This window comes from Sceloporus occidentalis, unplaced genomic scaffold (genome assembly GCF_023333645.1).
Source record: "Sceloporus occidentalis isolate IW3139 unplaced genomic scaffold, rSceOcc1.0.p SCAF_5, whole genome shotgun sequence".
In the NCBI taxonomy this organism is placed as follows: domain Eukaryota; kingdom Metazoa; phylum Chordata; class Lepidosauria; order Squamata; family Phrynosomatidae; genus Sceloporus; species Sceloporus occidentalis.
Window position 1 is genome coordinate 183,586,117 of NW_028316985.1, and position 27,928 is coordinate 183,614,044.

Genomic DNA, 27,928 nt, shown 5'->3' on the forward strand with positions numbered 1-27,928 from the left:
AAACTGCTTTTGAAGGTTGTGGCATTGCACTCCCTGAGGGAGGTCAATATGGCCTCAACAGCTGTTCAGCCCTGCTGCATTACTTCGAAAAAGGCCTTCTTCTGCAATTGCTGTCATTCACTATGCATCACAACAGTTGTCCAGGACTTTTAAGGTATGTCAGCTTATTCCTCCATTTAGGAAGAGGGATTTGTATCTCACAAGCACTTGCATCTCCAACAAGAACATCCATTCAAGAGGTTGTAGCGACCCATTATGATGCTCTATGCAGGCATGTCGGGAAACTGTTTCTACTTGTTTAAAGATGTTTGTCTTAGTGAAGTATCACGTGAATAAGCTCTGCAGATTTTGACCAGAAGCAGCTCTATGTTATTTATCCATGCATAAGATAATACAAGCAAAAAAGACACAGAGGAACGTAACAGTTGTAAAAGCCCAGAGGAGATCAGCGGCTTCTGATCATAATTTTATTAAGGCTTACATATTTATTTGATGGACAGGCAAAGAGCGGACCACTTTTCTGACTTAGATGCACAACAGAAATGAAGAGCAACAACAAATGTAGTGCATACATAACACACTGATGTGTGTTTGCTTTTTAAAGAAATACATGTTGTACAGCTAATGAAAATTGGCACCAACACTTTTTCGAACGATGCCCATGACTCACTCCTCCCAGGTAGGTATTTGTGTTCAAAACAATCCCAGCGCCTGGTTAGCATTAGGAGTGGTTGGATCGTTTTCGTTCATTCTTTTCACGTGTTCTTTGGAGGAGAAAAAACTCCACACGGAGGATGCCAATGATGGACAGGTGCCACAGCAGATACCTTTTTTTAATTCCTTTGCTTATAACCATAAAGCTCTCTTACTGAAGAGGCTGTATGGCAGATGGAACAGATACTCTCCCTTCCCTGCAAATGAGAAGCCATTTATGCTTGAGCTGTTCGAAAGGGGGCCAAAACACCCCCACAAAGATACCATAATGTGGTTACGCAGATGCTACTTTTGTATATAAATGAGCTTTTTGGAACAAAAAGGAAATAGAGAAGCATATGGCTTTATTATCCTTTGATCACTTTAGCTCTGGCACAATGTACAAGGCTACAGTGCCACCTATTCGCACAAAGGGGCAGCAAGTCTTCTTCAGAACCTCCTGAAGTTTTGGTCTGCAAGGTTTGTGTAGCCTCCTGTCCTTGCAGGACTTCATGTTGCCCCTCCTGCTTTTTCAAGCCAACCCAGCATGGTTCACATACTCTTTTGATCACCCAATTCCAGAGAGCGCATTGGAAAAAGGTGTTAGAAATGGACTCTCAAGATGTCATGCGTGGCGACCAACCTTTTACAATTCATACACAGTACTGATAAAGATTTCTGTTTCTCTGCCAGACATGAGCGACAGACCAAGTGGCCACAAGGCAGCTGATAAATAGGTTCTGTTTTGAAGTACAAAGAAAAGGTCCGAGAGCAGGAAGAGCATCCTTGGGCACCGGTGCTGCTCCGGTTGTGGTCTGCACAAAAACACACACAGGGAAGAAGGGAAGGGAAGAAAGTGAGTTTGCCATATCGACTTTTCATCAGCAATACCATTTTGATATAAAACTCTTTCCCACTTTAGATCCTCTCCCTGCAAAGGAAAGCTACACTTTTGAGAGAGCCATGAGGGCTCAGGTTCAAACTAAGAAAGGATGAGATGTTTCATGGAATAATTCTAATCTGTTTGGAAAGCTTTTTATTATTATTATTATCATTCAGCTAGCTCCACCTGCCCAAACTCTGGGTTGAGGCAGGGTACAAATAAATATATCTAGCCATCTCAAAGATATATGCCAAAAATGTGTAGATTCTGAGAGACAGCATTCACATTTAGGACAATAAAACACACTGGAGGATCTTTCCTTTGAAGAACCCAAAAGACACTCCAAGACCACCCACTATTTGGGGCCTTCCTACTTTTAAAACAACTTTCAGAAATGTTCTTCAAAGCACTGCAAGGGGGCTTATTTTAGAATCTAAAATAATTTAGACTATGTTGCCTGTGAACTCTACAGGGGCTAATAAGCTAAATGAGTGCTAAATGTATCTAGTACTGTATATAGGCCGTTTTCCTTCAGCTTGGTATACTGAAGTGGTATCAGGAGAACCCAAAATGTCAAACAGAATTACTGTCAACAAGGCATATCCAAGGATAGTCATCTTGGATGTACAGCAATGTACAATAACATTCAAAATCCACAAAAGACAGATAACAGGCAGAAAATACATGCTTCTTCATCAGGTAAATGTGTTAAAAATCATACAGGAGAAAGAGAAATATGATGATGTTAGAATCACATCTCTACATTTTGTCAAAATATTGTTGTTCTCAGTTAAGATGGCATGGAGGAACGTAAGCAGAGGCCATTCCTTTTGGCCAAGTGGGCTTTGGGAGACAAACAGTCTTATAAATTTTATGTCCTGGATTTTAATACATTTTGTCTCCCAAAGCCCACACAGCCTAAAGAAATGGCCTCTGCCTACACGGATATCCTTCCATACCATCTTAATCGAGAGTAATCTCTTGACAAAATGTAGGTCATAGAAGTGTAGAGTTGGAAGAGACCACAAAGGCCATCCAGTCCAACCTCCTGCCATGACTCTGTCATATTTTTCTTTCTCCTGTAAAACACCTTTGCCTGTTGAAGAAGTCAGTGGAGCTCTGAAAGCTGGCATCATGTATCTTGTGCATTCTGGTTGGCCGAATAAAGCTGTTGTTTTGTGGATTTTGGATGTTATTGTACTTGTCTACAAGGCAGTACAGTATTTGTCTTTCAGCTTTGCCAAGAGTACGCAAGTGTGTGTTTACACCTGTTTAACAAGGCCATTGAATAGAAGCAGTTCAGTGCCACATCCTGAATGGCTTCTCACAGAAAAGGCCCCAAAACATAGATTATGTTACTGTATTCATTGTTGCACGATGCTTGGATGGTTACAGTCACAGGCTTCAAAGGGGTTTTTTTGTTTGCTTCCTTTGCTTTGTCAAACTCATAACAGAGGAATCAAAAGCCACTGGCCACAAATGTGAAATGGGTCCAGAAAGTAGACTAACAGGACAGCAGTGTGCAAACAGAAGGGAAAGACCACATCTGTCACGCTTGGGATGTAAGCGTCCTGGATGGCCAGTAATGGAAAAGAAAGGTGTGAGCTAAGTGGACCTCCTGCCTGAACCAGCGGCCTCCAAGGTCAACTCTCTGTATCTACAGATTCTGCATCCACGGATTCAGCTTTCCATGCCTTGAAAATATTGAAGAAATATTTCCAAAAGCAAAGCTTGATTTTGCCATTTCTATATAAGGCACACCATTTTACTACACCACTGTATATAATGGGACTTGAGAACCATGGATTTTAGTATCCTTGGGAGGTCCTGGAACCAAACTCCAGCAGATACCAAGGGCTCCCTGTATGACACAGCGAGGCAAAACTGTATCCAGCTGTATTTGGAAAAGGAGGGGCAAGGGAATGAAGTAGACCTGTGGCTTGAAATGCTGCTCTGCAGCTGAGGACACTTCCCCCATCCTACTTCATGGCAGATATTAAGAGTGATTTAGAAAAATGCAATGTTAAGCAACATATTTTAAGATCTAGAAAACATATCTCGGGTAGCCATCTTGGCCATACAGCAAATTACAATAACCTTCAAAATCCACATAACATCGATACCTTTATTGGCCAATCAAATTGGAAAAAATACATGATGCAAGCTCTTGAAGCTGCACTGTGGAGCTTCGAAAGCTTGCATCATGTATTTTGTGCATTCTGGATGGCCAATAAAGGTATTGCTGTTGTGTGGATTTTGGAAGTTATTAGTGAGCCCCAAACCAGCTACTTCAAAAGTAGCCCTTATTTTACTTTGAAACATTCAAGTTCCCAAAGAACCAAGTGGAAGGAGGAATAGTTCTCTTTCCCAACCAGCACCTTTAAGAAAGAGAATCCTAGCGATGGTCACACAGACCAACTAACACAGAGCCTCTTTCCAGACTCTTTCAGGAAGAGAGACTCTGGGATTGTTACTCACAGCAACTTTTCTTAAACAGTCTGCCTTTTTACCAAGTGTGCTGCTTGCGCTCCATGGGATGTCAGAACTGCCACTGCTGTGTGGTTGCTGCTGGCCTTTAGCCAAGGTGGCTGTGAACAATGGCATGTTGCTGAGTGCTGAGTTCAAAGCACTATCCAAACTTTCAGAAAGCCTCTGTTCATGAGAAACCAGATCTGCAAAGAGAAAGGTGGAAAAATATACCTAGGAATAGATATTCTGGCCATTCATAAAGGGCTCAAGCAACAAATCAACTCGCAATTCAGCCTTTTGAGTGTGTTGCAATCGCACACAATTTCTTTGAAAAGAAACCAAAACCTACTCTCCATTCTGCCTGATGTGATCTTTGCATTTTGTGTTATTTGGCACTGAAGGCTTGTCCAAAACAATCTTGTTGTTAGTACACAAGTGGATCTTGTAGCACCTTTGAAACAAAAGCTGAGCTTTTGTACAAAGAAACAGACTCAAGTCACACTACCAGCATCTTTCTCTCAGTTAATCTAAAAGCTGCTACAATGTTTCTTTGCATACTGGGACATGTCATCTTATCTGATCAGATAGCCCATCGCTTGGGGCTAGTTGTCAGATATAAATATTGTTCCTTGGTGCACATAGCTACCATATATCCCTGCACTTTGTGTATGTTCTGTGTTGCCCTCAGACCTTTCAGTCTGAGCAACTCCCACTTTCTGTGGTCTTCTCATTGGACAGGTAATTATAACCCCCTGCAAACCTCTAAAAACTTTGCTTTCCCATTTCCATTTGTGTTAGTTCTGTATGCTTTCTCTGTCTGAACTGCTATATTGTGTGTGTGACAGCACTCTGCATTTTTCTACAACAAAACCAACAAAAAACCTCTCTTAATTCACCTGGGATCCCCCCAGGCCCACCACCTGTTATTTGGGTAACACTTCCAGTTGCCTGTTGATAGTGGGTGAACAAGACTGACCCTTGTCTTTCCTAACACAGGAAACTGGACTTCCCAACTGATCTTCCACTATGAGCATCCCCAACCACCAGATATGCTACTGAGATTATGGGAGATGTGGTCCAAAACATCTGGAGGGCACAATATCAGAGAAGATTGAGCTAGCCATTCAACAGATATTGCCTACAGTATTGTTCTGAAATGGTAACATCTAGTGATATTATTTTATAGAAGTTCTCAGCTTATTGATACCAGAACAAAAGTCAGATTCTGCATCACCAAGTGCAGATGTGGAGACTGAATACTCTTGGAAATATCAAACACTTGATGAAAACCAAGAGATGTAAGGCAGACAATAATGGTGGCCTAAAACCCACAAATGTGACAAGACCAGCAGGACAAGATCTATGCTCTACCAAAATGGAAAGCAGTTCTATGATATGGAGGTTGGACATGAATACTTCAAAACTATCTTGTCCAGGCAGTGACAGATGCATAAATATTCCTCCTGATCCACCCCACGCGTACTCCATGAAGACTGATATGGTTCTGGACAACCAATAACCTGATGATTGATTTAGACATTTGAAAGAAACTACACTAGCAATCCAGGTGTTTGTGTGTGGGGTCTATGTGCCAGGATATAGGAGCCCAGGTACCTGTTGAGCAGTCCATCTGGGAGGAGTTCGTATCACACTCCATTTTCATTTTTTTAGCACAGGATTCCAAGGTTGAGGCGACTACCAAGTTTGCTGCGGAAAAACGGGAAGATTCCACCTCGCGGTGGCTGGTCATCTTCTGTTCCACAAGGTCTATTTTCCTTTTAAGAGAAGACATGGCTATAGAAGAGGCCACTACCGTCCCCAAGGTCTGAGCTCTCCCAAGTAGGTTAGTGCCAGGGATGTTGTGCTGGAGGAGGAAGTGGTCTATTCTTGCCTTGAGTGAAGGGTGGGGAAGGGGCTGGGAGTGCTGGCTGAAGGCCACGCCAGTGAATGGGTCACTGGGCACTCGCCCCCACGAAGCCTCACTTCGGTTGCACTTCTCCAGGGTGCCTTGATCAATCACTTTGCCAGAGGGCAGCAGCATGGGGAGAGTCATTACCTCCAGAGTGATTGGGTCCAGGAACTCCTCAGGGACATTCTGAATGGCATCTATCAGCTTTTGCTCCTGGCTATCTGAGTTGCCAAAGGGTACCAAGTCGCTCTCCATTGGCGATGGGGGGCTGGCAGTCTGCCCTCCAAAGCCTTGGGCCAATGACACTGAGGCCACCCGCAGTACATCACTGACCACTTCATGAGAACAGGATTTGGCTGGTTGGCCCCAAACCTCCACTTTCTTAAAACAAGGGAGACCTCCACCCGCTACATGGGTGATGCAAATTTTCAAGTGTGACACACTGCTCAGTGAGGTTGGGCCTTTATTCCACAAGTCCAGAGATGCTGAGCCAGAAAAAGAGAAAGGAGTGTCCATCTGATGATGAAAGGGAGGTCTTGGCTTGAAGCCTCGATGACTGAACGTCACTTTGCTTTGATTCTTCAGCACCGCTTTGCCCACCAGTGTGAAAACCTCTTTGTCCAATACAGGCTGACCAGCTGAGAACGGAGATTCTGGGTTGGCCCAAGAGGGTTTACTAGATGAGGTAGATGTGTAAATATCCAGCCCTGTGATGTTGTGACAGGCGCCTGAGGAGATGTCTATGTTAATCCGGCAAATGTCTACATTGAAGGGGAAAGAAAGAGTCACATGGACAGGGGGCTTGATGAAATATTCACAACGAAAACCACGATTTCTCTTCGCAAGATCTTCTGAGATCAAATTCTCTACTTCATATCCGTCAGCAGAGATCTGGCAATAAATTTTTTTTAAAAAAAGAGTCTGAAATTATTTTCAACTCTTTGATTGCAGTTATAATGAACAGGTATAAAGCAATTCAGTAACACGACAATTGGCAGGAAGACCCAGATACAATTAAAGCATTTAATGTTTCATGAGATTTCAAGAGGAGAGTGACAATGCTTGCTCAATATGCTCTCACTGAAATGTTTGAAAATTAAGCTTTTCATTTCAGTTGGACTTAATTTCCCCAGCTAAAATAAAAGTGAGTAAGAAGAAAACAAAAGGTCAAATTTTCTCAGCACGTTTTCCCAGCACTGTAATGTAACATGGGCAAGGAGGTGTACAAAGACAAAAGTGGGAACCATCAGAAGTGGCAAAGATCTGTGGCTGCCGTGATTTGGAGACATCACAGCTGCAAATCCACATGAAGGTTCCTTTTGTACCCTAAAGAGCAAAAGCAGCATCCAGGTGGACAGAGCAGGAAAGCTGTTGACTGAAAAACAAAAGAATAAGACTATTGGGGATGGGGTGGTGGTGGTCAAAATACAGGCCAAAAGAAGAATGCCAGTTCAGAAAACTAGCCAGCTATTAAAATTTCATTCTCTCTGTAGTTATACTTCTGCCTTAGAGAACACAAGAGCCTCCTCCTTCTGGGAGTATTTGTCTTTATCTTTTGGTGCCATGCAAATGATCTCTTGGAGAACTTGTTGGGATGCTGCTCTGCAGGTGCCATTAGCCACATTTCTCAGAAAAGATATGCATGAGCAGCAGGGAGCTCTTATACATAACCATGGCTGATTTAGCTCTGCAATTAGCAGTTGAGTCAAAATGACCCATGATCCCTAAAGCAGTAACTCTTCTGACTAATGCTGCTGCTGCTGCTGCTGCTCCTCTGCTTTTTTATTATTATTTAAGTTCCAGACAAAATACCTTGTTGCAGTGGATTCTTGGCTTGAATTGTGGGAGGCAAACATTGATCACCATCTTTATGGTTCAAGGGGGAGACCACCTTCCGAATCTTCAATGTGATTCTAAAACAAAAACACACAAACGCTGTTGTCGCTTTCAAATCATAGTGGACAAATATTGAGAGAGGAAAACATGTGTCATAAAAAAGAGTGGAGCTGGATCACACTGAAGCCCTTTACAGCCCACCACTGATCCCAAAGCGGCCAAGCAGATACTGTACTTCTGAAAACCCAACACTCTTCTGCTTGTTTTCTTCAGCAAATCATACCATCTATGATCCTGGAGGGTAATCTATAAACATTATGATGGGAAACCATTAACAGATTGCTTTTGCCTGGAAGCTCAGTCCCGGGGAGCCAAGCATGCATATACTGCTTCTATTTCTAAGCAATGGCCAGGGATGTAAAGACCATTTGCAAAATTTCTAGTCCTCAAAGAGGAAGGGAGCTTGGACACACTAAGATATTCCATTCAGAAAATAGCCACCTTCTGCAATATTTATTAACTTCAGAACTCTCTTCGGCAAAAATTATTTGCACAAAAACTTGTACAGTATACTAGGTTTTTAAATATAAGTATTTATATGCAGAAAGGAGGGTTTTTTCTCCCATGAAAAGCCAAGGTTTTTTGCATGGGAAAATGTACAAAAACTCTTGCAATCTTTCTCAGTGGTGATAAAACCGTTGGAAAATTTTTGTTATTGCATGTGAGAATGATGTAAGTGGAGTTTTGCCTCCGCAGCAATAAGATGATTATGGAGTGAAAGAATCCCTCCAAAGAAGCATTGCCATTTAAAGAGGTCAGAAACTCTTTGTTGCATGCCAAGCTTACAACATCTAGCAGAACCTTTTATCTCCCTGAAATAACTAGAATCTTGCCATTCCTCCTGCATATTTTTTACTGGTATGTTTCAGACTACCAGCATAATGATGTATAATACATATTTAACATATATAGTAATGCAAGATGTCACCTTTTCTGCTTCAAGGGAGGGTGAAGATGGAAGGACTCACTTCCACAATCTAGCACTGTTTAAAACAAAGCTGAGAAACCTACAAATAATTCCCACAATCCCTTACCATTGAACCTGCTGGTTAGGGCTGATGGGAGTTAAGAGACCAAAACATTCTGGAGAACCAAAGATTCTCCACCCATTTATTATTATTAACCTTTATTTATATAGCGCTGTAAATTTACACAGCGCTGTACATACAATCTTTTTAATTAGACGGTTCCCTGCCCTCACGCTTACAATCTAAAAAGACACAACACAAAAGGAGAAGGGAGTGGTGGTGGGGAAGGGGATCAGGTCCAGCAGTTTTTCTGTAACCTCTGAGGCTGAGACCAAGGGAGATGGACTGGAGGGAGGGCTTGGCTTTTTAATGGATAGTTAAAACGAGGCATCCTGGGGCAGAGAGGGGCTCACCCCTGGGAACGCTTCGCTAAACAATATAGTCTTTAACTCAGTTTTAAAACTGGGTAGAGAAGTGATGAGGTGAGCACGTGGTGGAAGAAGGTTCCAGGAGTAAGGGGTAGCAAGTGAGAAGGGACGAATCGGGAGGGGGCAGTGGCAATCCTATGCTGGGACAGGAGACCTTGACTACCAGAGCGGAGGGTATGAGTAGGAATGTAGGGATTAAGAAGTTCAGATAAGGAAGGGCCAAGTCCATGGAGGGCTTTGAAAGTCAACAACAAAAGCTTGTACCGGATGCAGAAGGGGAGCCAATGAAGGGAGGAGAAAAGAGGAGAAATATGGTCAAAGCGGCGAGTGGATGTGATAATACATGCAGCTGAATGCTGGTCAGAGATTTAAGGATGGAGGTGTGAGAGAGGAAGCCCTGTCAGAAGAAGGTCCACTAGGGCATGGACCAGAGTCTTGGCAGTAGAGGCTGAGAGGAATGGACGGATCTTGGCAATGTTGGGGAGAAAGAATCTACAGGCCTTGGCGGTGGCCTGGATCTGGGGAATAAACGACAGAGAAGAATAAAAAATGAAGCCAAGACCGCGGGCTTGATGAACCGGTTGAATAGAAGTGTCGACAGAAACAGAAAAGGAATAATGAAGGGTGGGTTTAGGTGGAAAGACAAGAAGCTCAGTCTTAGATATGTTGAGCTTCAAGCGCCAAAGCCGCATCCACTGAGAGATGGCAGTCAGACAAGAAGAAACATGCTGTTCAAGCCCCATCGAAAGGTCAGGGGTGGAGAGATACAGCTGAGTGTCATCGGCATACAGATGATAAGAGAAACCAAAAGAACTGATGGGTTTACCTAGGGTAAGTGTGTATAGAGAGAACAAAAGGGAACAAACCTCTTTTCATCTTGAGTCCCAGATGCAAGGGACTCAATGGCCAACTGTAATGAGAGTACACTTTTTCTATCAATTTATTTAATGCAAAATAAAGTATATCCAGCAGAGCTAGGAGTCAAGGTTTTAGCAAACTTTGCCCCAAGCTGTGTCTGTATTGCAGAAATAATGCAGCTTCACACTGCTTTAATTGCCAGGGCTCAATGCTACGGAATCCTGGTATTTGGTAGTTTGTTGTGGCACCAGAGCTCCCTGACAAAGAATGCCAAATATCTCACAAAACTACAAATCCCAGAATTCCATAACATTGAGCCAAAGCAGTTAAAGAAATGTCAAGCTGCATTATTTCTGCAGCACAGATGCAGTCCCAGTGAACCTTGCCTCTGTTGCAAGAAGCAATCTTGCAGATGCTGCTTTCTCCCTGCCTCTACCTTCCAAAGTACCTTCTTGCTCTCATTCTCTGCACAACAAGATGTAGGAATTTTTAGCTGATCAAGACCTTGTATGCAGCTGAAGTCCTTTTCCCTCTTTATTCTTAGCTAATGATTTACTTTGCCTTTAACTCTCTGAATTCTTACCTGAAATGCATCCAGGGGCTCTACCTCCTTTATCCACTACAAGTCAGTCAGTCTTCTTTGTCCTTTAGGAGCTCTCTCTTTCAATGTAATCTCCCTCCTATTTGTCACCTCTTGCCCTATCCTAAAGTCAGCCCTACAACTCTCCTACCCACATTTGATCAGGATTGAATTTGATCTCAGCTTTTTGCCCCATCTGCTTCCAGATTTCTTAATAGTTTCTAATTATTTTTTGCACTCAGATCCCATCCTTTTTGAGAACAAAATAATCACTGTAAGACTCCTTTAACTGATCTCAAAACCTGAATATCTTCCTTGTTTCCACTCCTTTTCCCATAGTGGTCTGGAATGGCTATACAACATCATAGATTACTTTTATTTGTCACATACTATTTAGATTAGCACAGTGCTCATAGAATAATAGAATCGTAGAGTTGGAAGAGACCACAAGGGCCATCCAGTCCAAGATCCCTGTTTTTTCCCGATGGCCCTGACACTTCAGAAGACAATGTTTTCAAGGTAACATGTGGGTATGTGTGTTTCAGCTGTAATTTGTGGTTGCCACCCATCCAGCATGTGCAGAGATGTTAGGGAAGTAAATGTGTTCAAAGTCCATGACGTCCAATACAGGCCGAGTCTCCCTTATTCAGAATTCCAAAATCTGAAATACACTCGTCCCTCCATGTTCACTGGGGTTAGGGGCACAGGACCTCCATGAATGTAGAAAAACCACAAATAACAAAAACACCTGAGAAAACACCTCTCTAGGAATCTCTAGGTCCTCCAATGCAACTCTGTGGTCACCATCTGCCAGACATTGATCATAAAATTGCACTAGAGGACCTATAAATGCCTAGTAGAGTGTTCTCTCTAGGAATCTCTAGGTACTTGAATGTGACTTTTGATTAAAGTTGATCACAGAATTGCGCTGGAGGGCCTAGGTATTCTTAGAGAGAAGATATTAATAAAATTCGTAAATAATCAAATCCACAAAAGACAAAGCCCCAAATGTGGAGGGACAGGGTGTACTCCAAAATCCAAAATTGTCCACATGGCTGGTTCAGATAGTGACACTTTTGCTTTCTGATGGTTTGGCTTTTTCTTTTTCCAGGCAAAGCATTCTCTGAAGATGCCAGCCACAGATGCTGGCGAAACGTCAGGAAGAAACTTTTCTGGAACATGGCCACATAGCCCGAAAAACCCACAAAAAACTATAGTTTTGTTACCATTCAGGATGGTAGAGCAAGATCAACAGATAAATGTAGAGCAAGATCAACAGATATATAGCAATTAATTCACAGTATGTTCCATTTCTAATACTGGGAACTCTATTTTTTCCACATGCTAACTGTCCTAAGAAGAAAGGTGGTTGAAGTACAAGAAGGAGTTACACAAACATATTATGTTCATGTGAACATTAAACAAAACTCCACCACGTCTTTCATATATTTCTCTTGCATTTTATACCAATTTTTAAAAGTATCTTACAAAACCTTATAATTTCTGTTTCATTCACATCTCCAACTCCACCATTTTTATGCAGCTAACCCCTCTTTACTGATATAAAATGTAGGCTAATGCCACGCTGCAGAAATAATGTAGTTTGACACTGCTTTAACTGCCATGGCTCAATGCTATGGAATCCTGGGATTTGTAGTTGCTGTGGTACCAGATCTCTCTGACAAAGGCTAAATAACTTGCAAAACTACAAATTCTAGAATTCCACAGAATTGAGCCAAAGCATTCAAAGCACATTAATTCTGCAGCGTAGATGCAGCCCAAAGCTGAAAGACTGACTCAGGGTATGTAGGAAATGGGATTTAAATCTTGGTCTTGCCACAAGAGCAGACTGATATTATGAAAACTATTCCTTTCCCTGTGACCTTTCAAAATATGATACCTGCCCCTTTCACCAAGAAAAAATAAATACATAAAAGTACTATTAAAATAAATTATTTTATTTACAGAAGAGTCACTGTTAAATCAATTTATAAGAAGGGAACATGCTGGATGTGTGTATTATCCATTCAAAGAACACTGATAAATTGACTCTGCTGAGAGATCACAGCTATTTAGTAGCTTTGAAAAGTCAGTTCTACTCCAGTGGAAAGACACCTATGACCAACATGGTAGCTTTCCAGTAGTCTGACTCTACATGATATTTGGGTTTCCTCTCACACCAAAGAACCAAATACTTTATAATGCAAATAGCTCAGTTTTTCTGAACGGCTATGCCGGAGTAAAGGAAACCATTCCCAGAAAGGTATTTCTATCACAACATATCCAATTCGACTGAGTTGTCTCCGTTTCAAGCTGTGGAGCCCTAGTAGATGTTTTGATCCATAGCAATAGTGATTCCGATTTGACACCTGAACAGCTAGTTTCATGCCTCCAGTTTGCTGTTTGCTAAGAGGAGCGTGTGGACCTTCACTAGACATCTTTGATTTGGTCAAAGCATTCAATATGTCACCAGTAAGTGGAACTCCATCAGTAAATGAAAAGTGATTCCAAGTGGAGAGAGACTGCTCCTGTGTTATTTCTCTTTCCTCAATTTGCATTTCAATCTTGTTTTCAGTATCACTCATAAGGGACTGGCTTTGGACCTTCCCCTTTACAAGCTGAGTCATTAAATCATCTGTAAGTACCACTCCATTCTCTTTTAGTTCTAATTTTACTGTGGACGCAGCTTCTGAATTAAATGGCAATGGTTTCTGGTTAGCATCTAAATGAATCTCTAAATCAGTTGATCGTGTGTGAGGCAAGATCATATGGTGTTTGATATATTGGGGCCCTCCCAGCATATCCTGCAGTAGAGAGAAGGCTTCAGTAATGTCTACTTTCATACAGTTCTCCTTCTTGGCAAGGTCCCATAGCATCTCTGCCACCTCTTGGCGAAACTGCAGGGTAAGGCGATGGCCTTTGTAGTCAGGACATTCAATCTCCACTGTGCCATCAAGGGTGAAAAAGTCCTTTTGGAGTTCAAATTTACTCTTGCTACTTAGTTTGAGAAACCCAGGACTCAGTGCATAATCTATCAAGTCATAGGGAAACCGCTTTGCAAATGTCAGTGCTAACAAACAGGTGAGCAAATGCTCAGGGAATTTGTTAAATTCATTTAGTTTTGCGTGCATCTGTTCCTCGAGGCTGGCATAAAATTCCTCTGCGTTGGGTGGCTCATAGTTCAAGCATCCAAAAGACCATAATAATTTGGCAACGTCTTTGCTTCGGCAATAAGCAGCCCTAGGAGGCACAGAAGCCGCAACGGCATTCATAACCTTTTCATTAAGATAATGCAAAGCTGAACAGGCAAGCGTTATGTGCATTACACCTTGAATGCCTATAGTGGGTATCCGAGGTGGAACCACATTCCCAAGTTGCTTCAAAAAGTCCATATGGTCAACATGGGTGTAACGGAACATCTTAAGGACATTTACTAAGGCATAATTGCTGATGTCTGCCATGCGAGCAGAGACTTTATCTCCAATTTTTCTCATAGTCTGCTCTGAAAGACCGTTCTGAGACTTAAAAAACCCTAAGCAAATAGCACCCACTTCCTCCAGGTTGAGGGAGTCCAACTGCTTTAACACCAAGAGGTCTAGTTTCTGCACTAACTCCTCAGGGGCTTTACGCCCTTCACCAATGATGTAAACCAGCTGGACCAGCTGGGGCAATGTGAGGTTCTTCCAGTGAAGGTTAACACAGCTCAGCACAATCTCTAAATACCGAGGGACAACTCGCCCCAAACATCGCCACAGATCAGCCACCAGCAACTGCTGATCCAGGTTCATGTTCCAGGCTCGACGGCAACACTCTGTTTCATACACATTCAGCATGGAGTGCATGGGTGGAATGGCTAGGCCAACAAAAGCTCTCAAAACCGCAATAAGCTCAGAAATATCAAATGCCTGGATGTTCTCAACTCCATAACGACAAAGCATAGCAAACCTGGCATTGGACATCATGCCCAAGCGCTGCTCCTCTGGCAAGCAGCTCAGCCTGAGGAAATAATCTGCAATAGTTCCAGGTTTCAGGCTGCTTTTCAAAACAGCAACTTTCTGCAGGATATGATTACACTCCTCCATGGAAAGGGGCTCAGGGAGTTCATATCTGCTATAACACAGAGATCTGTATTCAGGCCTTTGTTTCTGGAATGTCCTGGAATCTTCTTTACTATCATAATTCTCCACATTAGCAATTTGCTCATCATCTTTCACAGGGACCGATCTAGTTGGTTGCATTGATGAAGCTTGAGTGGAGAGGGCCTTATTGTTTTCCAAATCCAAGAGAGTATTCCTTGTGCTTGAAAGCCTCCGTGAGCAGGTAATGCTGTATGTATTTCGGACTTGTTTGGCACCAATTGTACTGTAATCACTCTCAAGTATTCCATCCTCCAAACCTACAGAGGCATTCCCATGATATACACATTTGGCCCCTGGGTATGCCAAGGGATTAAAAAATACCCTGTACTCTGGAGGCTTCCAAAGTCTGAGCTTAACAGGTGGTTTCGATTCCTTGTTTCTCTCTTTGGTGCTCTGGCATTCTTCTGTCTTTCTGAGGAATATCTTCTTCCCCCAAGACCGAGATGTAGTTGAAAATGCAGCTGCCCTGTAAGATGGTCCTGCAAATCTTCGGCACATTATCCCCGCAGTCATGGTCACAATTATCAGGTGAGAATTGGTTCCAGGTACTGAAAAAAGGGCAGATGAAGAATGAGTGGCTTCCACCTGTCATTATGGGTTCTCTCTTTCTTTTCTAACATTATAGCAAAATATGTCCTGAAAGGCAATGTTCACCCAGCATTTCCAACAGCTGTGCCACAACAGATGCCCACTAGAAAGTTGACTAGCTCAACAGTCATATCTCCAGACACAATGGAAGTTGCTCAGTTACTACATGATTAGAAACATGTTAGTGTTTGTCTACATACAATAATGCCTTTTTAATGACAGTATTAAGACAATAATGTCTTAAGCTACCATGAGTAACTAGGACTGGTGCAGAGCTTTCATGTACAGTGATGAAAAAAGAGAAGCAGAATTCCACCCAATGATAAGGTAAGATAAGAATTTACTAAGGCCGTTTAAACAAAGCATAGTGGTCAACTTTCTGAAAGGTCATAATCACTCAGGGTTAAGCAATGGTGGGACATATACCTACAATGAGTGGGGCTGGAAATGATCACTGCTAAAGCCTAAAACTGATTAAAAGGAAACCCTCCCTCTCCTTCTGTCTCTGCCCTTCATTTACAATCAAGGTTGGCTGGTTTAAACTAGGTTGGTTTAATCTAAGTGACTTAAAAAAAACACTCTTGGTTTTTTTAATTGATATTTTATAAAGTCTGGACATTATTATTATTATTTTCCAACTCTTCTTGGAACAACAATGACTGAAATTAAACAGTTTATTGTTAACAATTTAATGGCAATTGTTAATGGTTAGACCAGTATCCAGTGTCAGTTGCGTGCATTGCGTTTTGTTAATGACTTTATAGTGCAACAAATCCTCCAATTAATATACGTTCAGGCAAAACAACTTGCTTTAAAACAACACTTTTAAAAGAACAATTATCATTGTAAGCTAGTGGCCATAACATCAGAACTTCATTTTGCTACATAATTTTCTGATTTAGTTCTATACTGGTGTATTACAACAGTGCTAATGCAATGGTTCCGTTCGGATATCAGCCTGCTGAGGATCTACAGGTGGCCATGGGCCTCTTCTCCATGACACCATTTGTTGGTTTCCCAGCTTTTGAACAGGTTTCCCATTTTAAAAAATTGAAATGCCTCTCTTGAGGCTTAACTAAAACTAGAAAGAGCTTTAAGATAAAGCAAGCCAGCAAAAGGGCTCAAGCTCGACTCAGGCTTGCATCCTTCCGAGGTCGCTAAAGTGAGTACCCAGATTGTTGGGAGCAAATTAGCTTACAGTTGTAAACCACTTAGACACTGCTTAGGCGGTATGACACAGTATATAAATGAAGCTTGTTTGTTTGTTTGATTTGGTTCCACTCTTGTGCTCTGGGCTTCTTCCATCACTGGAAGACAGTTCCTCTAAATGTCTCTAAAATTAAATTAGGTCTACAGCATAGAAAGTTATTCCCCACCCTTACTCTAAACTAAGGATGTCAAGAATGTTCATGAAATTCCCCATTTTCTGGAAGGTAGAGTATCTTAACAAGATGAGCCATCTTGTTCAGATATCAACAAACCCTGCAAGATTTCTCATCTTCTGCACAAGAACAAGACATTTTCCCCTCATCAATGTTTCCACGATTTTCACAAAATGTTTCTACACTAAACTGTTCTCTTGTCCTTCTATAAAGTAAAGCACACATAATCTCAAGCACAGAATGACAGGCATATTGATCAAAAAGATGCAACCAATTCAACCAAAGCTTCTGATTTTAAGAAATCCATGCAACAAGCAGCTATTGTAGTCCAGTTTATGTATTACAACTCTATCAGGATAAGTATAAAGAGCATTGTATGTGTTCTCAACCCACCTGTTGACCTTTTGGCAACCTCATGCATTTCACATGGTTTTCTCAGGCAAGGATTACTCAGGCTGCATCTACACTGCAGAATTAATGCAGTTTAACACCACTTTAACTGCCATGGTTCAATGCTATGGAATTCTGGGATTCTTAGCTTTTGGAGATATTTAGTCTTTTCTGTCAGACAGCTTTGGTGCCACAACAAACTACAAATCTCAGGATTCCACAGAATGGAGCCATGACAGTTAAAACAGTGTCAAGCTGTATTATTTCTGCAATGTGGGAGCTTCAAAAGTGGTTTGCCATTGCCCTCCTCTGAAATACAGCCTTAAGCACCTAGTATTCCCTGGTGCTCTCTCTTCCAAGTACTAACCAGGCCTATTTCTGCTGAGCTTCTAAGATTAGGTGGGATCTGGTGCTCTGAAAACTGAAAGAATATACATTTCAGTCTTTTCAGATGAGGAGATTAAAATCTGCTGTATTAAGCAATGATTTCCAGCCTCCCTCTAAAATCCATGGGAGAATGGGAATGTGCTGCAGAATCATTTAAAGTGTCTATGTTGCACCATCTTTAACAAAAATCTAGAATGGAGTACAAATAAAACCCAAGAAGATTTTAAAAAACAGTAAAAAATTGGACTAGGTCAGTAGTTCTCAAATGGAGCTCAAGATGGACAGGACACTTAGAGATTCTGATCCCCCCTTGTCCTCTTCCCAAACTATTTAACGTGTAAAAATTTAAATGTGAGTTAAATATTAATTTACTTAAATAAAACTGTTCTAATTTGAACAATGTTATTTCCTTATAAAATGTTAAAATATGAATATACATTAATGTGCAAATGAAAATATGCACACTAAATATTTTTATTCATATAGTTGTCCTTCCACATTTGACTTCTGCAGATTTGATTATTTGCAGCTTTGATTAATACTGTATGTTCTTTCTAGGAATCTCTTGCTCCTCCAGCACAACTTTTCTAGAAGTTGACCATAGAGTTGTGCTGGAGAACCTAGAATATTCCAGAGAAAACCCTTCTCTAGGCATTTGTAGGTCCTCCAGCATAATTCTATGATCAACTTCTAGCAGATGTTGGCCACAGAATTGTCTTAGGTAAAAAGAATCGTGGTTTGTTTGTAGTTTTTCCACATTCATGGGGGTCATTCACTGCAACCCCAACAAATGTGGAGGGACCACTGTTCTACGTCAAAGAGGGCGACATCCACATGTAGATGTAAAGGCGGCCCCCAAGGATATAGTTTGAGTACCACAGGACTAGGTATTAATAGAAGACAATTCTTCATTTTATAGATCAATTTTCAACACACATCATCATAACAAGGCCAGTGGCAGTAGAATTACAAGACCATTGCCCTTCCTTCTCACCAACATATATTCCCTTTTATAGTTTGCTCTGAACATAGCTTTGGGTGTTGTCTCCATGTGCTATCATGAAAACTAACCAGAAATGCCTCCCAGCCACAATTTCAAACTACTACTTTGAGAGGATTTTCTAACCACTGGTTTGATGGATGCCTGATTTATTGCAAAATTCACATTGTAAACACCCAACATTGCTCCAGATCTTTGGGGAAGATCTGGAGCAAAAGGTGAGGTTTTTAAAATCTGTATTAATGCTGGTATTAGGCAGACTTGGTGCTGAACTGGCCATACGTCATCCAGACAGTTTGCACTAGAATTGGGGAGTGGACCCTGCATCATCTGATCTGACCGCTGTGAAGAGGGAGGGAGATACTATTTGGTCCATGAGGACATAGCTTCATAGACACAATTATTCCTGAAAATATTCCTGCAATATAATGTCTTTTTCTAATGGTAAGAAACATAGCAGACAACAGCACTTTTGCTCCATGTTCCCTCCAGTCCTACTTTTTAAAGATCAAACCTTTATTGCAACATACGGTCATTAGTTTTGCTTCAATATGGAGTCTCATGCATTTGACACCTGCTCTTTCAAATGCATGCTACAAGGTCAACATCTATGGATGTTGCTCCACACCATCAGCTCCACATTAAAAGAAAAACACACATTTAACTCCAAAATTAGTTTGAATCTTTAGTGTTTACATATAGCTTTTGGCTATTTAAATGTGGTTCTATCTATATGTGGTATATTAACCATATATGATCCTGCTCTCTAAAGCACTCTCAGCACAGCACTGAAATACATACAAGCGTAGATTTCTATCACATTACTTCAACTCCCCATAACAAAGAGGCAGTGATGTACTCCTGTTTGCAAACCACATTGTGTTTGTTGTTGTTGCATGCCTTCAAATTGTTTCCAACTCATGGCGACCCTATGGCAAATCAATGACGGGATTTGGTTGTCAATATTTGTTCGGGGGGGAGGGGGCTTTGCTTTCCTCTGAGGCTGAGGGAGGGTGACTTGCCCAAGGTCACCCAGTGGGGTTTCATGACTGAGCAGGGATTTGAACTCTGGTCTCCACGGTCCTAGTCTAGCATTCAATCCACTACATCACACTGGCTCTGTGCAAACCACAAACACAGTTATATATAATGTCATTATTTCTTATTTCTATTTCATCTCTCTTCTAAAGAATATTGGCTTTCCATTGTTATCGCACAACTACCTTGAAGGACACTTTAGGCAAAGAAATTCACCCTACTGGCCATTCTATGTTGTGTTAGGTGGATGGCTAACCTCCCTTGTCATGATCAGCATCTCACCCCTCTACATATGCTGGGGCTGAACATCTGCAGTAGAGTTATAAATTGTGCAGGGATCCTCATGAATAAAGCCACCTGCAATGCAGAAATTCAACCCCACTGAATGGAAGCTTACTCGGGGTATAGGACTGTACTTTCTCATCTGTACTTTCTCCTCATGACTGGGAATGCCTGAATAGGTCTATAATGCCTAACTCTAAGTCACTTCATCATGAAGTTCAAAGTTCCTCATTAGGGGTTTGAACACAGATCCCTCCAAAGACTGGCACACTGCCCATGTCCTATTTGATATTTTCTGCATATTAAATGCAGCCCATAGCTCCCCATAAGAAATGACAATGAGGTTCAGAAGTCAAGGCCACCTCAGTTCAATGGGATTACATTTTCTAAGAGCTTTCCTATCCCTGACAGCAGAGATTTTGCCATAGGGTTCACAAAAAGAACTCAAGGGAGGCTAGCCTGCTCCCCTCTGCTCTGTTAGGGAAAATACTTTTAATTTAGGCATGCTTTCCTTGTTGCTGTCAAAAGAATCTTTGTATTTCCCCTTTTTCTTCTTACAGGGCTTGGTTTTAAATAAGACTGCTTATTTAACATTTTTGTATAATTCAATGATATAACTGACTGATGTCCAGCTGTATCTTGTTTTAAGTCACGTTGTAAGCTGCTCTGGGTCTTGCACTAGGAGAAAGGTGGGATATAAAACATAAAAATGAAGTGGCACGCTCGCATTTCCCTTATCCCCATCCCCATTTTATCCTCACAACAACCCAGAAGGAGGTATGACTCACACCTGCCCCCAGCCCAAGTCGGGCACTCAGATTTGCTAGCACAGTACTTAAAACACAGCAGCAAGAAATATCCCTACCATTGTTGAACAGCAGAGCTGGCCCATGAAAATAGTATGTTCTACTTAATACAAACAAGCAACCAAGGAGGCGCCTCACAGCCAACGCGTCAGCATTTTGAGACCTCCTCATGTGCCACGCTCTCCCTGCAAGGAGACAGAGGTGTATGACCAGACCACCTCCCCAATCCTGCTGCCTTTGCCAGTCCAGAGCTGCACCAAGGAAGCGAAGATCTCAGTGGCATCCTCCAACCACTTCCTGGCCAGCGTCCTTCCTTCCTGCATGCGGAAACCCCTACTCTCGAGGAATGTGAAGTGGTGATCTGCCAGCTGTGGAACATCAACCACATGCATATACAAGAGCTGATGTATTTGAGATCCTGTTTGGAAGACATCCACAGGACCAGGAGAATCCCTAAAGATTACATGCTGGCCGGACACAGTGGGAACTTACAAACCAGTTACCCCTGATGAAGAACTCTCCTAAGCAATAGAGGATGCTGAATCCACTGCTGGTGGCGGAGAGATCTATCATGCTGGCCCTGAAGCAGACGCTGGGCAACACCTTTGCCGAGTGGCAGAAGCGAGCGCAAGCTATCCAGCGCAAGAGGCTCAAGCGGATGGTTATTAGACCCCCCAAATCCCACCCTCGGTTTCAGAGAGGGTCTGGTCCACAGCCATTGGAGGTCTCGCCTCCCCACCTCTCAAATGAAGGTGGCTTCCCCCCTTATTCCCTCTCCCTTTTTTGTCCTAGGTTTCACACTTACCCTCTTTTGTTTACTGTGAAAAAGAAAAACACCAAGCAACAACTTCTCCTTCTTCCTGGGACTGGCATGCCATAATCTCAACAAGAAAGTGCTGGCCTAAATAAAGAGGAGGAAGACGACATTCTGTGCTCACCAAAATGCCTGCAGGGCTGGTCGCAAATGGACTCAGGAGGACTTGGTTGGGTCAATATGGTTGGCATCCAGTTCAAGAGAAGATAGACTGGAAATCTGAATGAATGACTTCAGAATACAGGAAGTTTGGACCCTATCAGGTCCATATAATAGTGTCTATTCTGGCTGGCAGCAACTCTGCCAGATTTCAGATAGTAGTTTCCCCATTACTTCTGTCTGATCCATTTTTTAATTATAGATGCTATAGACTAAAACTTAAGACCTTTGGTGTGCAAATCATGTGTTCTACCACTGATTAGGATATCCCTCCACAACATCAAAAATCCCAGACAGATTTTTCTATCTGCCCCAAATTCTTTCTGAAATGCTTGCTTTGCTTTATTTTACAGAATACAACTGCTGACAGTTGCATGAAAATGAATGAAGCAGAGCAAAGGAGCTCCTCCATCCTCTCCCTTCACTCTGCCTTCCCAATGGAAATAAGCTCTTACATTGTTTTCATTCCTGGGAGGGAACAAGCTTGTTTTCTGTTGCTCCAGAGAACAGTACCTGGAACAATGGATGCAAGCTACAGGAAAAGAGATTCCACCTCAACATTAGGAGGAACTTCCTGACAGTAAGGGCTGTTCGACAGTGGAACACACTCCTTCCTCAGAGTGTAGTGGAGTCTCCTTCCCTGGAGGTCTTTAAACAGAGGCTGGATCTGTCGGGGATGCTTTGATTGAGAGTTCCTGCATGGCAGGGGATTGGACTGCATGGCCCTTGTGGTCTCTTCCAACTCTATGATTCTATGATTCTATGAAGCAGAATACACAAACAAATAAAAAGAGTGCAAAGAGAATTGTAGAATTACACACAGTGAAGAGTGCTACCTTTAGAAATGGCTCTTAGACTAAAAGAAAGGAGGCTGTTACTGCCACCTAGTGCTGATTAAGGTCCAAAACATACTGCAGAAATAATCCACTTCAAGTATTAACTGGATTTAACTGCCCTGGCTCAATGCTAGGGAATTCTGGGAACTGTAATTTTGCAAGACATTTAGCATTCTCTGTCAGAGAGCTCTGGTGCCACAATAAACTACAATTCCCAGATTGCCTACTGCTAAGCCAGGGAAGTTATTGTGGTCTCAAACTGGATTATTTCTGCAGTGCGTTTTGGACCTCAGTGGAACCACCATTGAGTGTGAAAACAGGTTCATATGTCAGGTTTTTTTTTTGGGGGGGGGGAACTCATTTTTAACTGATCACACTGTGGGCTAAAGTAGAACATGCCAGTAAGCTAAGCCTGCAATGTGTAGTGAGGTCAAAGTGACAATAAGTGGTTGTGTAGAAAAAAAGATAAGTGAGTAGAGAGGCTACAACTGTTAATTTGTAAAGGAAAAGCAGAGGAGGGAAATTAGCATTTTCATTGTCCACTAAAGGCAGTCACACATTATCATCTAGATAAGGTCAATCATACACAGAGGTGAGTTAAAAGAAAAAGAGTAAATAATTTTGATGAAAGGGGCACCTTGAGAAACACACAAAGAATGTCTCACCCACACAAAGTAGATTATCAGCAAACCGTTTGCTACAACCATTACATTGTCTCTATGTCTGTTGTGTCAGCAGGTTGACAAGCAAGGTGGGAAGGAAGCTGGATTTGGCTCTTGGGCCTCCAGAGTTGCTCACCTATATTGGGAATAAACATTATTTTACGCTTAAAACACACATACAGGCATTCACACACAGTCCGTCTTCAAACAGCATCAGTTCACAAACATATTGGCAAGGGAAGACAAGTTAGTAATTCACTGTGCATGCTGAAAATATAAAGGGAGGGAGGAGTGAATACATCCTTCACCCACTCTTTTAACTTTATTAATGTATCTATGCTGTTCCAAAGAAACTGGATGAATCGCTCCCAGGGGCTTTCTCTCCTCTAGATAGCTACAAGTCTGCATCAGCAGCAGTAAATAACATTAAGATTCAACAAGGTCATTCTGTTCACAATCAATTTGGTTGTATAATATACACTTCCTTAGGTGTTTTTTTAATTGAGTCACACTGCAGAACTGCATACATAGAGAGATCCCATGAACAATTTTCCCAGTGTTCACACTTGCTTTTAAAGCAACACTTGCAATCTCATGAAGGATACAGTGCCCTCAAGCTCTGTCATCTACCATATCATAACAATTCATGTCCATAAGCTGTTGCGGACGGGACTTCTTCCCAATGCCACTATGGATTTTCTTGTTAACCTGCAGCCCCACATCTTCTCCATTGAAACCAGGGGAGAACAAAGTGTGATTCTCCAGGTTGTTGGATTACAAGTCCCAGCGTTCTTCAAAACCAGAGTTGAAATCCACCAAGATCTGGAAGACCGCAATTTGCCCCCTTCTGAGTTAAGCTCTTGCATTTGGATACAGACATTCTCATACTATACCTCTCTATATGTGAATGAGTGACTGCTTGGCCACTTTATACTGAGCTGAGCCAATGATCCATCTAGCTTTTCAGATTTTCAAGGATGCCAAGAGCTGAATCTGGAATCTTCATTGCGCAAAGCAGATACTCTTCCACTGCACTACAGCACTAAGGAGGAGAGCAGGGAGAATCAGCAGAAGAATATGAACACAGATCTTGCTACTTCACTCAGGATGAATGCCTGTGCTAATTCCCCAGGTTATATAAACAGAAAGCAGGCACAAATCTCTGCATATGCACATACGTTCAAATGCAATGCATGTGACAATATGGGCATATTTGATCGCCCAGTTTTTCTAAACAATACTTGAATAACAAAACTGTTAACAGCAATAAGGCATTTCTTTAACTTTATGCATCCCTCCTTCAGTAGATCATAAATGTTAAGATAGCATCATGCCTTATTTTATGCAAACCTAGATGGTGTCTATGTTTTACTTTATATGAATGTAAAGGCAGAAATTGTCCTAAATTTTTCACAGTATTTTAGCTCTCTATAAATGCTATTATTGTTAGTTTATCATCATAATGGAGGAAAGACATACAGACAGTACCCTGAACCATATGGAAAGGGTTATCTATACTTCTACACCACTTGAAGGAAATCTATAGAAGTCTGGTGCATATGTCTGTGTGGAAGAGAAGGCAACACACTCTTCGATGTTGCCTAACAGATGTGGCACACTGAAAGGGAAAACATTTATCACAGAATATAGTTCATTCCTCCCTGGGTGAAACCTGTGGCACCTCAAAGCACATGCACATGGCAACAGGGCACATGAATACACACTACTAGCATCCTTTTTAAAATTCTCCCAGGCAACAGAACTAGGAAAGGCTCTTTCCTATTTCAGAATTAGAAGACTGCTACCAGTCAGAGCAGACAATGTCAGGGTAGATGAACAAGGACAGATACATATGCAACGACTAGGAAAGCCAATGCGATTCTAGGCTGCGTCGATAGGAGTACAGTGTCTAGATCGAGAGATGTAATAGTACCACTCTATTTTGATTTGGTCAGGCCTCACTGCAGGAATACTAGGTCCAGTTCTGGGCACCACAATTCAAGAGGGATGTTGAGAAGTTGGAGCATGTCCAGAGGAAGCCGACCAAAATGGTGAAGATTCTGGAAACTATGCCCTATGAGGAGAGACTTAGGGAACTGGGTATATTTAGCCTTGAGAAGAGATGGTTAAGAGGTGATATGATAGCCTTGTTTTAATATATGAAGGTATGTCATATTGAAATTCAGCAATGTTTAAATATTTGAAGGGATGTCATGTATGTATGTGAGAGCTGGGTAATTAAGAAAGAAGATAGGAAGAAAATCAATTCATTTGAGATGTGGTGCTGAAGAAGAGTGCTGAGGATCCCATGGACAGCCAAAAGGACAAACCAATGGGTCCTAGAGCAGATCAAGCCAAGCCAGAAACCTCCCTGGAAGCCAAGAGGACCAAACTGAGGCTGCCATACTTCAGACACATCATGAGAAGGATGGACTCACTGGAAAAGAAAATAATGCTGGGAAAGGTGGAGAGACGTAGGAAGAGAAGAAGGCCACAAGCCAGATGGATGGACTCTATGATGGAGGTCATGGGTTTTATGGGGTTGCAGGAATTAAGTTGAGCAGTGGAGGACGGGGGTCTTGGAGATGTCTCATCTAGAGGGTCAGCATGAGTCAAGATTGACTCGAATGCAGTTAACAAGAAAACATATTAAAGCATGAGTCAGCAGTGTGATGCAGTGAATAAAAAAGCAAATGTGATCTTTGGCTGCATTAATAGCAGTATAGTGTCTAGATTGAGGGAATAGGCCACTCTGAAATACTGTGTCCAGTTCTGGGCACAATTCAAAAAGGGTCCAGAGGAGGGCAACCAAAATGGGAGTTCTGGAGAGACAGTGATGCAGGGCAGCCATTTCCATGCCATGCTCCCTGGATGCTGGCATCACCCACCAAACCCACCCAATTTCTATTTGGTAGCAGTCTTCTAATTCTGAAATAGAAATTGGGTGGGTGATGTCAGCATCCAGGGCTCACTGGGCCAACGATGGACATGGGTGTGTGTGTATGTGTGTGCTTTGTTCTCTAGGGAAAGGCAGCAACCTGGATGCAGCCTAGGACTGCACTGGCTTTCTTAGCTGTCATATCACACTCCTGGCTCCTCTATTCCCTCACCCCACCCTTCCCTAGAGGACAAAGCACCCACCCTCCTGTATTCCAAGGCCCAAGAGCCACCTAAGCCTCCCCTTACAGGACATGGTGGTTTCCAGACCCTTCACCATTTTGGCTGCCCTCCTCTGGACATGCTCCAGTTGCTCAATGTCCTTTTTGAATTGTGGTGCCCAGAACTGGAGACAATATCCCAGGTGGGGCCTGACCAAAGCAGAATAGAGTGGCTTTATTGCTTCCCTCCATCTAGATACTACATTCCTGCTGAGGCAGCTTGGGATCGCATTGCGGGCCAATGTTACTTATTTATTTATTTACTTACTTACTAATTTAACCTGCTTTTCTCCCAATGTGGAGGCAGTGTGCATAGCATCGACTAACACAAAAATACAGCTTAAAAGAGAATTAAAAACAGTTTAATAAAATTAAATATGGCAGCATGGCCTAGTGGTTTGAGCGCTGGAATTGGATTCTGGAGACCAGGGTTCGCATCCCTGCTCAGCTATACAGAAACCCACTGGGTGGCTTCAGGCAAGTCCCACTCTCTCAGCCTCAGAGGAAGGCAATGGCAAAACCCCCTCTGAGCTAGAAATCTCTCTAATAGCTTTGCCTTAGGGTTGCCATAAGTTGGAAAGGACTTGAAAGCACACAGCAACAACAGCACAAGGATTGCACTGGTGAAGTCGAAGGCTGTCATGGCCGGCATCCATCGTTTTCTCTGGGGTTTTTTTGGGGGGGGGGGGGCTCTGTGGGGGGCCATGTTCTAGAAGAGTTTATTTTGCACATTTCGCCAGCATCTGTGGCTGGCATCTTCAGAGAATGCTGGCATGGAAGTGAGCGGGGAATATATATACACACACACATCACTCTCTTCCATTCAAGCATTCTCTGAAGATGCTGTCACAGATGATGGCAAAATGTCAGGAATAAGCTCTTCTAGAACATGGCCACATAGCCCCCCCCCCAAAAAAAAAAAAAACCAGCTATGGATCGCATTGGCTTTGTGTGCTGCTGCATCACACTCCTGGCTCTTCTATTCTCTTCTACTGCCACACCTCAAAAGTGGCTGCTGGCTTTCCCTAGAGAACAAAGCACACCCCAGGGATAGGTAACGTCATCACGCAGGGGACGGTGACGTCATCACGCAGGGCGTGGCCGGGAACTGACCACTTCGCGTCATTCTCAGGGATGACCCGCTCCCTCCATCCCTGGGGGGCTGCTATGACGTAGAACTCGGGGGCGGAGCTAAGACAAGCTGGTTGTGACGTAGGGCAAAGGGGAGGAGCCTCGCACATCACCCCCATTTCTTCTCCCTCCCCAAAGGAATGCGCCACTCCTTCGCTTTCTGTGAGGACTTCCTTCTCAGGCAACGCTGCCTCCCTCCGTCCTTCATTCCGTCCTTCCCTCACTCACCGGGAACCGCCCTGTTCCTGTTCCTCTTCCTCCTTCCGCCGCTTCTCCTCTTCTTCTTCTCCAGCTCTGCAAGCAACCTCCGGCAAACCGCTTCTATTTCCTCCCTCACGGGCTGCTTCCGGTGACATGGTCCCGCCCCTTGGCGTCATTTCCATGAGGGAGCTACGGTGGCCGCCTGAGGTCAAAAAGGATCTCTTTCCGAGGGATGGAGAGAAAGAGTGGAAGGAGGGAAAAGTCGGCCCCG

The 27,928-nt window shown here is 42.6% G+C and overlaps 2 protein-coding genes across 4 annotated transcripts; both read right to left on the minus strand.

Moving 5' to 3' along the window:
- Positions 1–445: 445 nt before the first annotated feature.
- UBOX5 (U-box domain containing 5) lies at positions 446–27,712 on the minus strand. Of its 2 annotated transcripts, none has more exons than XM_089526377.1 (5): positions 27,685–27,712; positions 7,767–7,867; positions 5,660–6,845; positions 4,087–4,248; positions 446–1,508 (listed from the first exon to the last, which is right to left on the minus strand). In XM_089526377.1, the coding sequence occupies exons 2-5, from the start codon at positions 7,818–7,820 to the stop codon at positions 1,297–1,299; spliced, it is 1,614 nt and encodes a 537-aa protein (XP_089382503.1). In that variant the 5' UTR covers positions 7,821–7,867; positions 27,685–27,712; the 3' UTR covers positions 446–1,296. The 2 variants fall into 2 exon arrangements, with proteins under 2 accessions (XP_089382503.1, XP_089382502.1); XM_089526376.1 differs by lacking the exon at positions 27,685–27,712 and adding an exon at positions 24,061–24,147.
- On the minus strand, positions 12,581–27,732 carry FASTKD5 (FASTK mitochondrial RNA regulator 5). Of its 2 annotated transcripts, none has more exons than XM_089526375.1 (2): positions 27,685–27,732; positions 12,581–15,371 (listed from the first exon to the last, which is right to left on the minus strand). In XM_089526375.1, exon 2 carries the CDS (start codon positions 15,334–15,336, stop codon positions 12,859–12,861), a length of 2,478 nt encoding a protein of 825 aa, XP_089382501.1. In that variant the 5' UTR covers positions 15,337–15,371; positions 27,685–27,732; the 3' UTR covers positions 12,581–12,858. The 2 variants fall into 2 exon arrangements, with proteins under 2 accessions (XP_089382501.1, XP_089382500.1); XM_089526374.1 differs by lacking the exon at positions 27,685–27,732 and adding an exon at positions 24,061–24,106.
- Positions 27,733–27,928: the final 196 nt, after the last annotated feature.